This window comes from Leuresthes tenuis, unplaced genomic scaffold (genome assembly GCF_036924035.1).
Source record: "Leuresthes tenuis unplaced genomic scaffold, fLeuTen1.0.hap1 SCAF_8, whole genome shotgun sequence".
In the NCBI taxonomy this organism is placed as follows: domain Eukaryota; kingdom Metazoa; phylum Chordata; class Actinopteri; order Atheriniformes; family Atherinopsidae; genus Leuresthes; species Leuresthes tenuis.
In genome coordinates this window covers 11,354,309-11,371,114 of record NW_027325362.1, presented here as the reverse complement: position 1 = coordinate 11,371,114, position 16,806 = coordinate 11,354,309, and the positions used below count along the sequence as shown (strand labels likewise).

Genomic DNA, 16,806 nt, shown 5'->3' with positions numbered 1-16,806 from the left:
TTAAAATAACTTATTAGTGTCTTTTCATTTTCTATGCACACCATCCTTTTTGTGTGGTACAAAAAATGCGACGAAATTCAACTCCATAAATATATAAATATGCCCCTTAGTGATCTGACAGAGGTTTTCAAGATGTGCTTATCCATGCATTTATCAGTTTTTATCATCTATGGCCTAAAACCAGCAAGTAATCAAAATATATAGCACACTTATGTATATCTATGTATTTAATGTGGTATTTATTGTAAGAACAGTCTCTCTCCTCTCCATGACAAGTCAGATTATTCCATCCGCTGAAGTGAGATGAATTTCACAGCCTCAAAAGAAATGTACCCAAGATGAGCTCAAGGAATAAGTAGATACAGCAGAAATATTTTGACAGTTTTGTGGAAAATTGTGCTAAAATCTAATTAGATTAGATTTGTTTGACATAACAAGCATTTTCAAACTCACCGACTTGTCCTCTGTGAAAATGTGACTGGCATTTTCATTATTTGTGAACCAATTAATGGGAAAATCATCATCTACTTGCTTCTTTAAAAGCAAGAGGTAAGTTAACAATGAATCTCAAACAAATCTAAAAAAAAAAATCAGTGTATAAGTTGTACATGCCTATAAACATATTCAGTCACCTGTCAGAAAATATTAGCTTGTCAATCAACTGTTTTTATATGTCAGAGATTCTTCGTGGAAGAAGTCATTGACATAGAAAAAAATATATATATATATATGACATTATGTTGTAATGCATTTTAAATCCACTAGAGGGGGCTGCAACCCAAACACTATGAGGAAAGAATCACGGAAACATGCCTCAAATGAGCTTCAAAGAATTCTGAATTATTCCCCTGTCGTGAAAGTTAAAACCACATAGAAATATATCCGTCGACATGACGACGGCATGATGCTTGAATTAGCACATGTTGATTTCTGAACTGAAGAACAGCCAGGAAACGGTTTCATTTGGACATTCAAAAAGGTTTTCCTTTATTTTTTTTTCCATGTTTTGCCTGCTCTTTGCATTACACTCTGCTTAGTGAAGTCAGGCCTAAATCCACAAACCATCATAGTCACAACTGCAACTATTGCATAAATACAAAGCAACATACAGGTGACGCCTAAAACACGAAGGACATGAATGAAACAGGAGAGGTTACAGTACGCAATGGCAAGAAAAAAGAAAATGCAAACATTCACGGCAATAAAAAGAATGACTTTAAAAAAAAAAAAAAGGGCAACAACTAGTTTTTTTTTTCCTGTCAGCTTTGGTTTTATATGCTGTAATCTCTCACAATGACTCTAGGTAAAAAGATGGGTTGACACAACAAACAGGCTTTAGGCTGAATTGACCATGAGGATGAGCTCGAGAGCAAATGCTTCAAAGAACGTCAGGACAGACACGAAATAGAAGACGGAGATTTGACAAGTGGGTTTTATGCTGAATGCGTCTCACTGCCGCACTCGTCCCCCGCCCAGAAAGAAAAGCACCAGGTTTGTAAGCATCCAGATGAGGTACTAAAATCCCATGCAACGAGTTCAGTAAACTTTCCACTGATGGTTATGATTGGTTCCTTCCTCCCAGCAACACTGTGTGACGTGTCTTCATTACAGGGTTGAAAGGATAATTAAGAGAACCCACAAAAAGGTGAAAAATATACAGAAAAAGCTCTTATTAGCTCAAATAAGTTTCCAAACAATAAATATGTAGAATAAGTTCAGAGAAAAAAAAAAACCAACACAACACACACACACAACTTCTCAGTTCAATCAGTGTGGAGAAAAAAGAAAAAGTAAACCAACTCTCCAACATGAATGTTAGTGTGATAAACCTTAGTGACTTTGTGAAGGGCAAAATCTCCCTTTTAAAGAGCTTCATATAGGATCTTAATTCAAGCAATGGTACTGTATTTGTATATAAATGTTTTAATAAATGTGCAGTGCTTAGTAATAAGGATTAAAGTTGTTTTATTATTACACAATCTCTGGTTTTTATGAAGATAATATTTATTGGCTTTGTCCCTGCCTGTTCAAAAACAAAATACACAAAACAAGCCAACGCTTACGCAGCCGGAGAAACGTCAAAAAAAAGATCAATTTGGAAGTGTGCTTTTGTCAGTGCTCACACTGGACAGATAGAAAGTGTTGATCTGAATCAATGCTGGTATATTTCCTTTAACTCTTATTTGAACAACCACATGCATTTACATCTACGGATAAAGATTCGGATTTTTCCTTTACACTTGAAACTCAAAACAAATCAAAGGGTCGTTTGCGTTTGTAAACCTTTATTCTCTCCCTAAATCTCCGTCGATCTGAGTCAAGTGTTGAATGTCTTTGTAAGAGTACGTCCGAGTGCCAGAAGAGCAGACGTGTGTGTGTGTGTCTGTGTGTGTGGATGGGGGGGCGGGGCTTGTGGTTCCCTGTCCTCTGTTGAAGGCTTTCACAGTTTGTCCGTGTCAGGAAAGGAAAATAAACAAAAAAAAAAAAGAAAAGAAAAAAGAAACCAATGAAAAACTGAGAAAGCGAAGAGGGAGGAGTCCTGCCCCCTGCAGACTGCCTCCCCCCCGCTTCAGTTTTGTCACTCGTCGTCATCGTCTTCCTCCTCTTCGCCGTCAGACAAAGAGGCGCAGGGCCGGATCTGCCGGTAGCCGTCCAGCCACTTCTCCACCATCTGGGTGACAAGGGGGTGGTTGCGGCGACGGGAACTTTTCTGTAGGGCCACCAGTACGCCGCCCTCCGTCACGCAGCAGTCCAGCCACTCCCGCAGCAGCTTCTCCTGTTGCTCTTCATTACCCATCTGAAACAAAGAGGGAAAGCATCATGCGCCATATCATAAAGCAGCGCTGACGCAGAAGAGAAACCTCGTGGCTGCACGGCAAAATGCCGAAAAACAAGACGGCTGCAGCTGCAGCAGGGGATCCTCTTACCTCCTGTGCAGAGAGGAAGTGTATGTGAAGCAGCTTCCTATCGCTGTCGACCAGTGGCAGGAACGTGACCGTGACATCATCGTCCGTGTTGAGGTTGGCGCCCGCGCCGCGATTGTCGAAGCCGTCGTTCTCCATGGCCACCAGCGCTGAGAAGTGTCCCCGCGTGTAGCCCAGAGCGATGGGGCTCTTCCAGCAGAAACTCTGCTCCCACAACAGGGGCAAGTACACACCTGCAGCGGGAGAGGAACACACACACAGCTGTGTTTTAATAAAAAGCAAGCTGCTGCTGACTTTTCACATCTCACCCGAGTATTTAGTTTGTCCAAAAAGCTTTGAAAATAATTATAATGATCTCATAATAAGAAGTAACTGCAGTATGGGACATTCATGAGGTTTCATGAACACTTTATGTCACAGATGTAAGGATAGTTCCACAAGATTAAATCTGACAGAAAACACAAATAAATCAATAGTTGAAATTGTGTGTCGGGAGTCATTTAGCCCTTTGCGACTCCCTCTGAAGTTTCATGCAGGAATAATGCAGCCGCCAGGAGAAACTCTTATCAGGCTCGGGTGAAACTGCTTCATTATCAGTAGGTGTGTGTGAGTCTGTGCATACGTTTCCAGCTGAAATGTTGGAGCAATGCTAAAGGGGAAAATATTTCCTATAGGAATTAAAATGGTAATTAGCAACCAGGAACTGCTAATCAAACAGACTTTTTAAACTGATCATCAGTAAAGTATGGGCACCTCTATAAAAGCAGAGGTTCTGGTGTTTTTCAACACAATGCCAACAAGGAAGGACACCAGCAATGATTGTTGTTGCTGCTCATCGGTGTGTTAACCATTTCCAAACTATTCAAAGTCAACCATTCAACAATGAGAACATATTAAAGACAGCTGCCAGGAGTCCCAGGAGTGCTCTCACAGCTCGGATCGTGCAAAAGCTCCACCTCAGACTCCACAGGCCGCAGTGTTCAAGTTCATCACGGCACAGTTTAGAAGGGCTGCAGGAGAAAGCCTCCTCCCTCTAAAAAAGGAACATGGCAGCACAGCTTAGGCGCTGACATGACCTCAACTTAAAGCAACTCATCTCGTGACCGCTGCGTTTTTACCGGGCTCATTTGGTCAGCTCTTTAACTGGACACCCCCCCCTTTACCCCCCTTTTCCTATAGGCCAATGAGTCCTGGCAACAGTAAACCACTGATCCATCAAGCAAGCTTTACCACAAGCAGTTGGCCCTCAAAGAGCACTTTCATCATCCCCTGCACAGCATCACTCAGCAGGCAAATTGAATCCAGACTGTTTTTACTGCTAGACATGAAGGTGGACCCCGCTCTGCACACTAACAGGGCTGTTTGCCTTGTGATTTTGATTGTTTACCTGTTCTCAGTTGTATTTGCATGTGTGGGACATTTCCCAGCATTACAATTCCACTCTGAATGTGCTCCTATGACGGCAACACTTTGATATGTTCATTTATTTTGACTCTCACAATGAAAAAATACATTTAAATGCACAAGACTTGTTAAAGTTGTGAATAGCAATAAGTGAGGCATCAGAGGGACAGTTATGAGAGCTATGCAAGCTATGCAGACACTTGTGGGCTGCAGCCTTCTCACAAAGGAAGTCTAGTTCCTCTGCACCCACTTGAACGGAGCAGCACTCAAACATGATCAATATTAGTCCGAAACAATGTCGGCTCAAATGCTCGGATAATTGCTCACCTTGAAAACGGGTGTACCCGAGTGTTTCGCCACGGAAACTTTTGTAATACTTCACTCCGTAGACGATAATGGGCCGACGAAGTATGTGTGCAAGGACGAAAATGTGGGTCTGCTCCAAGCTGGATCCCGGCTGTAGAGTCAAAAAGGGACAAAAAGTGTCAGAAAAGACATGTTACAGAGGTTGGAGCTGCTGAGGATTCCTGAAAGCTGCCAGGTTACTCAAGCACACGCCTAAGTGTTAAAACATGGGAAACACACAATTATGGAGCTTTCCCACCCAGATTTATGAACAATCCGCCCAAATACTTAGGAAGTGAGGTCGGACAGAAAAGTGCTGATGACAGACAGGATGCACTTTCCCAGAGCATTAGGCCACATATACCATGACAAAAGCAGCTTCCTGCATAATTTATGCATCGTTAGCGCGTGACGTTAAACCACCAGAATCCCTGTCCGTGGCCTTAATGTGAGTGTCTGCTTTCATGCATGTGTACCTGGCTGGCGAGGGACAGGATAAAAGCCCAGTCTTCCTGCCACTGCTCCTCACGGAGGGAGAAGTGCAGGCCGAAGCTTTGGGAATACCATGACTCCCACTCCTTCCAGCGTGTGTAAAACCTGCAGGAACACACACGCACACTGCTTAGCCCATGACATTATCTGACCTGGGTGCAGAAAGGCGTGCGACTCCTATTGACTACATTCCTCCTTCCTCTGTTGGATGGTAACAGCTCATATCCAAATTGGTCTTTTTCTCTCTGAAAACCACACAGTTTCTTACAAATAGGCAGGAGTCACACTGGGCTGGTTTATTCATGTAGAATCAATCTCAGTCTCCCCTTCCACGGGTTTTTCTTCTTCCCTCAGTTGGAGTTTTGAGCTCCATCGCAGAGTTTGACATTAGAAAGGGTCGTTTTAATATTCATCTGCCCTTCACAACAATCTTGACGCCAACGGTGCTCCAGTATGCAAATTTGATGTAAGTGGAAAATGAAAGCCTCCCCTGCACATCATTTTAAAATAAGGAACATGTGTTTTTAATGTATTCTTGACTTCTCAATGAGTAATTTTGACAACATAATTAAATGTCCATGTAGAAAAATAGCATTTTTCTCCTCAAACATGCGTCTCATGTGTTGTCTCAAACCCTCAGAAAATCCTCACATTTCTACATCAGGCGTTCACGCCTCTGTACGAGCAAGTGAAGCAAACTTTGGACTCGGGAGTGTAATGATACGTGTGTTTGTCCCAACTGTCAACACATGAAGTTACAGGGTGTCTGCACTTGTTCATTTAATGTGTCTTCTGTGCCTGCTCTGTACAAATAAGCAAAGAGGAGTTGTTCTGGAATGATTAACTTCACTGATAATCACCATATCGATGGACTGACTTTGGGTACGTTTGCACTACGTACTTTCTATTTTTTCTGTGTTGGAAATGAAAAATATATATATATACACGTTGTTTTTGTATTTATATATGCAGTTTCCTGCACCAAAACTGAAACAAATGGTGACTCCTATACTCATGTACATAAGGAAGTGTGAACCTTTGAGTACTGTTACACCCCCCAATATTGGGTGTGGACCCCACCTCTCAACCACGTCTCTGCAATGTTAAAGAACAACGACTTGAGACATGAACATGGGAATGTTGAGTTGAGAGAACGTTAATTTCTGGTAGAAATTATCAGCTAAAACCTGAAAAAAAAGAAACGTAAATATGAATGACGTATGGATGCGTCATCAATGGAATCTAAAGCTTCAATTTTCAACTTCGAGAGAAATAACAATGGTTTTTTTTTTTCAGACTAAGCACCACTCCACAGCTGAAGCGTGGTACATTATATCGTTCAGTCTGCAGAACACAATTTGAATATGCCCAAGACTGGATGCAAATCAATCCCACAAGTCCAAAGTTTGTGTTTTAAAGGGCACTAATATGTACTACTAGTGCTCCGGCTGCAGGCCTCACCAGTGGGAGCAGTCGTGCAAACTGTCGTGAAGGGTCTTACGGAGCACAGAGTCCTTGTCATAGATGCCCCATGTAGCCTGCAGCACAGAGTCGAGAAGGCAGTCGCCAGCTGTGCGGTTCCACAGTGCATACAGTCGACTGTCCAACCTTGTCCCGAGCTCTAGGGACCAGTTGATGATCGGAGACTCCTCTTCCAGCTCTGATCAAGAGGGAAGGAAAGGTTAAGTGCGGTACGCCAGCAAAACCTATGGTGGTATTGATTATTTAACCACAAAGGGAATATAATGTAGCAGGAAATGCACTGGTGGCGAAGGTGGTACAGAGGATTTTTTTATTTCTGCGAGATGTACAATGATGTTTAATGACAGTAAGGGGAATGTCAAAGACGACTTATAACACAAAAAGAAATAGGAAACTAAAGAATAACGAAGCCTGTGCCCTTTTCTGTGCATTTACATTTATGTGTCTGGGATGCATAGAGGTCAATAATTCAACTAGTGCACACAATGAAGAGAGACTGCCTGGCAGATTGACAAGTGGGACAGTAAAAACTGTGTTGGCAAGAAGGGAAATAAAAGTCATACAACACTGCCAGCACTGGGCAGCCTCTCTGTAACAGCACACTGGTTGAGAAGGGGCTCCCTCTGTTTGCCAAGCAGCCGAACTGTTGGGAGGTCTGGTTTCTCTCACACAGACTGAGAGCTGCCGCACTAACACTTAAGCTCAGAGGGAGATAGGGGATACTGCAACAATAAGGCATAAAGCTGAAGGAGTAAACAATTCACCTTTTTGTACGTCTCGGTCCAGCACCTCATCAAACAACTTTTCCTGAACTGCTGGAGGCAAATCCTCAATATCTGAAACAAAAAAACAAAGAGGAGGAGAGACAGTAATGAGAAAGAGAGCTGAGATCATTTAGATATTATCTGTTATGTGAATTAATCTGTAATAACCTGAGACATGTAACTGAAATGGCAGACAGTCTTGGCTCATTTCTAATCAAGCCACCATGTTTTGTTCTCTCCACAACAGTCCACGGCTTTCACTGCAAGCACTGAGCTCTCATGAACACAGAAGCTTATTCTTTAGCTGAAATAAATGAATGCATTGACTTTGTGGAACTGAGCAGAATGGGATTCAACAGTGGCAAGACGCCATGGTCCACTGTCCTGAACATACGGCCAAACAAACATCCATAACTTAGCTATACCAACAAACTGAGCCGTAATAGCCACACAACACATCACCAGAAATAACAACGACCCAAAGCAATGTCATTCAAAGTCGCTGGCAATAATACTAAATATGGCTTTGTTGTAAGTAGGAAAAATGCACAGTTGGCAGGCTAGTGTATTCAGCATAGAAGAACAAAACTGAGCCAGAGGTAGCCTCCATGTTCTGGTAGTTGGAAATGGAAAGCCGTGGCATTATGTCCCTTAAGCATGCACAACAAGCAATCTCCTACACCACAAGTAAACACTACAGGCATTCTAATACACACTTTGAAAGCCAGAGAAAATGGCAATATAATGTGTTTCTTCTGCTACAGTGTCATAACCCCCCCCCCCCTGTTCTGGCAGGAAATTTTGTCAGCCTCTGGAATTCATGTAATTATATTCATGAATGCGCCCACACCACATATTGTTAGTATCCAGTTGTTTGGTAGAAGGAGCTCATATTTTTACTCAAACATGTTTGCCGACGAGGTGCTCACCAGCAGGCAGGGTGAAGGTGACCAGGTCAGTGAGGAAGTAGCAGGTGAAGTCTCCTTTGCGCTGGTGAAGAGAGGCCGCTACCTCGCGACGGATCTGCTCTGTCAGCTCAGGACAAACCATAGCTGGAATACATTTGGCTGCCTGCTGGGACACCTGCAGAGACGAAAGGACAAAGGGATGGAGAGAGTATCCAGAAAGAGTATAAAAGACACAGCAAAAACATTTCAAGCTATAGCTGAAGTCAAACGAAATCCAAAAAGAGATAGAAGAGGAATAAAACCCAATCATCAGCTTCGGCGGCCTGGAATCGGTCGCGTGTGACTTTGAAAAGGTCAGCAACTGAAGTCAGAGCAAAAGGTTTTAGGATAAAAGAGATCAGGAAGGATACTTGTGAAGAAAATAATGTTTTTTGCTGGACAAGACAAGCATTTATGAAGCTTAGAAAAGGTTTCTAAAAGAGAAAGTATACTGGGGTTTTCAGCCTAAAGAGAAATTATAAAGGAATGATGCAAAACTATGACTAAAGACACTTGCTTTGCTGTTCTAAAAGAACCTGGAGAATTTCTGGGTGTGTTTCTACAGACAGACTATTGAAAAACAGCAATTCAGCAATACAAGTTGATTGTTCTTCTTCCATTTAATGTTTTCTTTCATCTGTCAAATCTAAATTACCACAAGAACGAGAAGAGTTACGTGGTCAGGCAGTTGTCGGCTTTAAAACATTTTAGGGACATGATCCAACGGTCCCTCACTGACCCCAGTGGGAAAGAAACTGGGGCATAGAAAACTCGAGGGCAGGTGGTTTCCCAAAGGGTTAAAAACGTTTTGTTTGTCTCCGCTGACCTCCGTGAGCAACACCGCCAGCATGTCCTGCCTCTGGAAGCGGATGGCCAAGTGAACCAACGTGAAGCCGTCGTCGAAGGCCGAGGAACGATTTAACAGGCGGACCTCGTCTGATGTCAGTTGTCGCGCTATGTCACCTCCAGATGACTTGTAAGCTTCCACCGCTGCCAGGTCGCCTTCTACAACACCTTTCAGACAAAGAGGGGGAAGGAAAAGGTCACATCATTTTAATAAAGGGCCATCGTGGACATCATTTTAAAGTGAAAGCTCCTTTGTGGATATCGTTACACAGACGATATTTAACCTTAAAGCATCAAATTCACATATTTAAGCCGTTAGATTTTTGAGAATCTCTTAAAAAAAGTTTTCCCTTAAAAACTGAGCTGATACGTTACATAAAGCAGTTCATACATCCCTTTTCTTTTATTTAAAACCATTTGTCTGAAGCCTACATGACTGAACCTTGTGGGCATAGATGGACATTCTCCTCCTGAACTGCACAGTGGATATAAAAAAAGATTTGAGAACACCTTGTGTAGAGGACACCGTGTGCTCTCACAAAATATACGAAATACCGGAGATCAGAATGTTCTTTATCTCTGCAGCAGCTGTAACAGCTTTGAGACTTGACTTTGAAGTCGGGGGGGGGGGGCACAATAGGGGGCTACAATGTAATCTGTCAGTTGTTTTTCGCCCCTCATTTCTTAGCATGAGGGCTGAGCGTTGTGTTCGCTTTTCTGTACTTTCTTTAGACACAAACTACCTGTAGCGACTCAAGTACACAAAGGCGCACCAACTGCTTTTAAACGGGTGATGGAACAATCACTAAACATAAACCGCATAAACACACACAGCGTTTATTGCTCAGTTCTGTAATTGTGAGACACAGAGAGAAAGAGGTAGGCGGTTTATATGTAGTGCATGCGCAATACTGAATTATCCTGAGAGCCTGCATGATGGGGACATTTTCAGTCCAACTCCTAACACAAAGCAGCAGTACACACTGTTAAAACTCGCCTTACAGCTAAATAACAACTGCTGCGTGATCAGCTCAAGCAGAAAAATGTAAAGTCTCGACCCAATGCGAGTCTCAAGAACTGCGACCACAGTGGGACAGAGTGAGTTATCAACAGTTGCAGGAGAATAAACTGCTTGGAGAAGTGTATTATTATTATCATCATCATCATGACAAAAGAAATCGCACATGAAAGCAGAAACTACTCTCAATACCTCACAGCTATACAAACATGCTCTTCTCATTTCCAGCACATACAGTATTTGCCCATGTGGTACCCTCTCGTACATTTGACAGCATCAAACACTGTTGCGCTTTTGTTCTCACGTCAAAGGACCACACACAATGTTTCAGCTGCATGATCTGTGTGTGTGTGTGTGTGTGTGTGTGTGTGTGTGTGTGTGTGTGAGTGAAAGCTAGAGACATGGAGTGGGTGGAAAGACCCGCTGTGCCATGTGGAGCTGGCTGGCGCAGAGATAGACGAGGAGAGGAGCTACACAATAGCAGCGCAGTGTGATAGAGAAGGATCGTAGCCACTTTCCACTAAATACTCCGTAAATACTGTAAGTCAGCAATTCTGAACAAAAAAGGCGCTCATACACAAAAAGATGTACACTTAAAGATTGAAGACTAATAAGCCAGAGTGGATGAAACTATGGGATTCTGGACTTTCTCCTCCACACAGAACACTTCCAAATGATCGGAATAGTGTTCGATTCATTAACAGAAACATTAACAACAGTGATGACACGAATGTTGGTCCTTTAAAGTGTGCTCAGCCTGTTAAACCAGCCACTTCCTGAGGATGATGCAACGCCATGGCTCACATACATATTTACTCACATGCATACTGTAGCAGAACAAGTGAATAAAAGCAAACATGTCCATCAGAGTGCATCGTTGCATACCGCATCAAATCATTTGTTCCTGAAACCAAACAACATGATGAACAAATAACACCGTACACTTCACCAGCATCTAAATGTGGGACACTTGTATGCAGCAACTTGCTGAAACAAGCACACCTGCGTCAAATAGCCGCGAATGCCTAACTCAAGGACCCATGAAGAGATTAAGGGCACACGGCCAAGTTTGAAAAAGTAGTAGCTGCTTAGATGGATGTTAAAATCTCTGCAAATTACCAACATTTATCTGGGAACTTTAACACAAAAATATGTGCAAATTCTGAGGGATTCTTCAACAGAAGGGAAACCCAAATGAATGGGTCAAGAAAAGAAAAAACAATCTCGAAGTTTCTGTAATAACACTGAAATAAATGGAAGTTTCAACACTACTTGCGTTGATTCATAATAATGCTCTCAATTACAAGTGTGCTTTCCCAAGACGAAATAATCATAAATAACAGGTGTAAAGTAAGACACTGCGATCGGTTCAGTCTGAATTCTGATTTCAGTCGGTCAAAAACATAATGCAAAATGTTTCACAACAAAAGTAAAGCCATTACCCGTCAGAGTTTTAACATCTGCTACTCTAATACCGTTACACACATATCAGCCAATTTCACAGATGTGAGCGAGATAACTGAGTGACTGTCTCAAAGTGCCAAGCATTTTTTAGGTTATTCAAAGTCAATGGCCGTAATTCTTGGCCGCTTGAAAGATTTCGTACTTCTATTTATTTCTGCAGTCAAGGCACCGGGAGATGAGACGAATGCTCATTGTTGAATTCATTTATTTCATGGCAGCTAAACACGTGCTTACAGAGGCTCGTGCATATCATTTTCTTAAACAGCTATATTATTCAAGTTCGTGTTTATTGCCCTTTCTGAGTCGCTTTGAACTTGCCTGGATTCATTTCTATCAATTCTATTATTACATTTCAGGTGTAGTTTTTTCGGACTTTGAAAACTCATCCCTGGTTAGTGATGTCCCCTTAGAAAAAATGAGGACATGGGTTTGTTTGGCGTTTTCCTTTCCTTTGTGTTCGCAGTGGCCTCTTTTGACAAATGCTGTTCTTTGCTTTCACATAATATGTAGTGACGTCAGGGTTTGCATCACCGCGCACCTGAAACAAACTGACTGCGCATTGGCTTCTTTCTTTTTTTTTCCCTTTTAAATCAAAGCATGGTGCCAGGGTTAGCCTGCTTGGTCTGTTAACTGAATATGTTTTGATCTGTCTTGCTGAATGTAGCCACGTCCCAAGACTAAATCTATACAAACAAGATAGCTGTGTCAGTGTGAACAAGAAGAGAGAAAAGTGTCATCACTGTGCATCATTCTAAAGCCTTTTGTACATTAAATTCTTATCTTTTTTTATCTATTTGCTCTGGGGTAATCAGTAGTGGGTAATTTCACGAGAGAAAACAGATTTTGCATTACAGAATGAGATATTCAATGAGAACAGCATGCCGAGCGTGGGAACTCCCATCTCCATGAATAAATTTGCAATCTCTGGACACATGGCGACCAGCAAATTGTGATATTTGACTGGACTTGGATTTCATTTCCTTTACTGGACACTCGCGGTCATTAAATATTCTGACCAGACGAGACTCGGCAGGAATGAGCCAAACAAACACGAGTGACTACAACACGTCATAAGAGACCCAGCATGGCACCAGAAACAACCTTACAAACTTACTGCAGTGATGTTTTTCTTTCACATTTAGACCTAAAGATGTCTTTGGTTTAGGTTAAATAAATGTTTAACTTAAGCTCCTGTGGGTTATGAAATACATTTGTGGCCGTTAAACTTGTTTTTCAAAGAGAGAAAAGGGGGAAAAGGCCGGGAAGTTAAAAACTTTATATCCTTGTGCAAAAAGCAGGAGACAGACTGAGACAGCGGTGTGACTATGGAAATAAAGCAAACACTAGTTGCTTTTAAACTGCTCACCTTCTCTTTATCTTACTGCTCCAACCAGTCTACAGTACATGTGTTCGAGTGAGGAAGTTTTTACTGGCTACACGTAGAGGAGTTCTAATCCTAAACAGAATGTCGGCATCATTAGGATGTTGATCAGAATCATCTGGAAATATCTACATAATCTGGATTCTAACTAATTATTTTGCAGATTATAGAGAGAAAGGGCAAGTTGATTAAATTTCAGCACAAATCATATATTTTCAAAACTTACCAACGCACGCATTGAGGAACAGCCAATCTGTCCTTCTCATTCTGTTCTTAATCTGCTTCAGTTTTTTGAAATCCACCTCAAGCTCCTCTTTGCTCCCAATCCCAGCCCCTGATGCTAGTTCAATCCTCTGAAAGTCCATGTTGACCTCAGACTCCCGCTTTGCAGTTGGGGGTGACCTCCTCTGGCTGCTGCTACAGCCCCCAACAACACTTACCACACCCCCCACACCTCTCCTGTTGTCCCTGTCCTGTTGGTTAAGTTTTGAGGATGGCTGTTGGCTCTCTGGCTCTGATGCCAGTTCGATGGATTCGGCTAGCAAACTAGTGGGCCTGGGATGATCACACACAACACACTTGACTGCTTTGGCCCAGTTCTCATAAGTGCAAGCGGTGCAAGTCCAGTGCTGTGCATTAGTGTTGATCCTGTTGCGATCATTATATTCCTCACAAGGGTCTGTAGTAGTGACCGGAGGAGCAGGGCGGCATCCAGAGCCTGAGGTTTGCGGTGATTCTATGGGGCTTCGTGGCTGCTGGGTATGATGTCCTTGGTGGGTTACATGCTGCCCGTGCTGCTGTTGTTGTTGTTGTTGTTGAGCCTGTTGCCTCTGGCACAAGCACTGGGTGCAACGGATAGCACGAGGCCAGTTCAAGTAGGTACACATGTGGCACGACCACTTGCTACTAGTCTCGGGTACGTCGGATATACGAACGCGCGGTCGGGCGCTGGAGTCTGGACAAATGAGTAAGCTGGATCCCCCTTGAGTTGGACTGTTGCTGAGGCCTGCGGGGTCCCACTGATGCAGACTGGCATCCAGGGCAGGGCTGCTCTTAAAGGGCTCCTCAGTAATGATGGCACCGCCACTGGGCCTCTGAGCGCGGCACATGGTGCACTTGATGGCTGACGGCCAGTTCTCGTATGTGCAGTATTCACAGGCCCACTTGGCAACCAGCTCGCTCATCGTCGCACCACCACTGAGGGAGGATTCCTGCCGTTCAGAGGGACTGTCAGCTCGGCAGGTCCACTCTCACGGAGATCACACAGTAAGCAGTACACTTGGGGGGAGATAAAAAAAAAAACATTTTAGCTAAATCCATCAATGCTACACCAAATAATACATTAAACTTGAATTGACTACATAAAAAAATATTGAGATAAAAATGATGTAGCACTCAAATAATTCCTCAAATAATTCAATGCTGTCAGCTATTGACCCGACACTAACTTGTTGAGAAGGTACAAAGCAGAGCGCAGGCGTGGAGCTGAAGCCTCGAGTGCAGCACCGATCCTCAACATATTAATTCAGATCTGACACTGACTTTAAACACATACAGTAAGTTATATTTACATGGCAGGCAACTGTGCCCTACAACCGAGCTGGGTTACAGGAAACAAGGACGGATGAAACCCGACACTCAGCAGGGAGGCGTGTGACTGGTTAAGACACCTGCTGAAGCACTGAAATTATGGATGGATTATGAGACATCAGGCCCCAAGCTCAGACAGGTAGATGCCCCACATCCTTACACAGAAAAGCCAAATACCCAGACTAAAACAGATGCTAAATAACGCTGAAGTAATTCTGTGCCTGCATTGTTACATCCCTGTATTAGAAATTGCATCTGTCTTTTGCCCCGATCTTGTTTTTTGATTTTGTAGCTGATTTGCATCCCTCTTTAACTGTGTAATTAATGTCTTTGCTGTTATTATATTTAGATGTATTATTTGTAATCATGAATTTGTTGTTTACATTATAGGATATTTTTGGTCTCTATGCAGCCAATGAATATTTCAACTATCAGCTATTTTTTTTCCATTAGTGTTACATCTTTTAAGTCATCTTTTCTGAGTTTCTTTATCTCTATCAAGTCTTTTTTTTTCCTTCCCCAGTTACCAGTCCCTCTTTTTAGCAAGAACTAACTTTCTAATTTCTTGGTAAAGCACAGGGCCCTGACTCTTTGGGGTCCTGCACTCGTGCCTACCATGCCCTTTCAATAATCTAACCATGACCTAAAGTGAATTCTTCCCAAAGTCTATTATCACCTACATATGAACCTGAAGAATCTTGACCATTATCAATAAGAGACAAGCCGTTAACAGAAAGTTAGCTCGCAGCTCTGAGGGGAGTAGCACTGCTGTGTTTACACCACGCCTCTAAATAGAACTAACCCTGTGTGAAATTCTACAAATTTGAGATAGCAATCAGAGCTGAATGTTCTGTAAACAAAGCTAACAAAAATCAACGTGTGACTCCAGCGACTGCAGGAGTCACGCTCAACCAATTTAGTAGCAACTAACATTTGGTTAATCCCTTCGGTTCCGATAAACAATTAAGGAAGTTTGATTTAAATGAGTGGTCGACAGGTGTATTTTTTTTTAGCTAACAATAGTTAACCAACAAACTACGGTCTGACGTCGTAATATTTGTTACTAGACCCACGGAGGGAGCTAGCTGGTAGTTGTATTACCTGACAACCAACCGTTTGTTCGGTTGTCAGACAGAAATTTTAGCCAAGCTAGCACGCTGCTCGCTACATTACGGGATTATGTTTTACTCATAGCCATCTGAGAGGCCCCTTCCAACTGTATAAGAAGGTGGTGTAACCTCACCTTTGCTTTGCTGTGTTTACACTCCTCAGTCCCCCGCCGCAGCCAAAACAAATGGAGCTCCCCCCTGATAGGAGAAACCCACTCCAGTCCGAACTCAGGCTTCTCTCACTTGGACGACACCAGCCGCATATTTACTACTTTGGGGCGCCGTTTTACTGGCAGTGGAAGATCCATACATACCACCGAGCAAGAACCCCCCCCAGACCCGTCCCTCGACCGTTGGTCTCGATGCTTTAAAACATTTTTAATCCTTTTCCCAAATACCAGGCTCACGGACTTTAATGGCGGCACAGGGGGAGGGAAGCAACCAGAGCAGGGCTGAAAAACACACTACAGGGGAAAGCAGAGGACTCGGAGCCGTGTTACAGTCAGAGGCTGGATCAGGATTTAGCACCTGAATCTGCCAACTTAGCTGATTGGTCAATGCAAGGGATACACAAAAACTAACCAATCAGATTCTACGTCTCTCATTCCAACTATTAAAAGGCTCAGCGGATGCAAAACAAACTGTGACAACTATAGCGACGAGAGAGCTTGAAAGTACTATTTTTCTTTTAAAGAATGGGTTTCGTTAGTTACCGCAAAATCTGTTTGTTTTCAATTTGTGCACTATAATGTACCGCGTCCACGGCCAAGAACCACGTGGTATCCCCTCAAAAATGAGGGGATGATGTCATCGTAAAAATACTGCAGCAAGCAGTCTGCAGTAATGCTTGACAGCTTGTGCAACAGTTCACAGCGCGGAATTGTTATTATTAATGGGAACCTACATTCTGTGAGGATGAAATCTAATTTGCATCATTGTTCATTAGCGACCCCCCCCCCTTGTCTTTTCCTAAAAGATAACAGAATAAAAAGGTAAAAGCCCGCTCCAGAGAGTGAGGTCATATCGGTACGGACACAAAT

The 16,806-nt window shown here is 42.8% G+C and overlaps 1 protein-coding gene across 1 annotated transcript; it reads right to left on the bottom strand.

Annotated features, from left to right (window-relative positions):
• Window positions 1–957: 957 nt before the first annotated feature.
• zranb1b (zinc finger, RAN-binding domain containing 1b) lies at window positions 958–16,297 on the bottom strand. Its single transcript, XM_072390828.1, has 10 exons — window positions 15,901–16,297; window positions 13,294–14,345; window positions 9,185–9,372; window positions 8,341–8,494; window positions 7,412–7,483; window positions 6,627–6,825; window positions 5,150–5,270; window positions 4,656–4,785; window positions 2,928–3,157; window positions 958–2,797 (listed from the first exon to the last, which is right to left on the bottom strand). Exons 2-10 carry the CDS (start codon window positions 14,249–14,251, stop codon window positions 2,579–2,581), a joined length of 2,271 nt encoding a protein of 756 aa, XP_072246929.1. The 5' UTR covers window positions 14,252–14,345; window positions 15,901–16,297; the 3' UTR covers window positions 958–2,578.
• Window positions 16,298–16,806: the final 509 nt, after the last annotated feature.

What these genes read in the sequence shown, in the direction of transcription:
- zranb1b (XM_072390828.1), bottom strand. Translation starts at nt 14,251, where the DNA reads ATGAGCGAGCTGGTTGCCAAGTGGGCCTGTGAATACTGCACATACGAG. An exon ending in CACCTTCACCCTGCCTGCTG is followed by an intron (nt 7,484 to 8,340) that starts GTGAGCACCTCG and finishes TTTTTGTTTCAG; the next exon opens with ATATTGAGGATTTGCCTCCA. An exon ending in ACTTCCTCTCTGCACAGGAG is followed by an intron (nt 2,798 to 2,927) that starts GTAAGAGGATCC and finishes TCTTTGTTTCAG; the next exon opens with ATGGGTAATGAAGAGCAACA.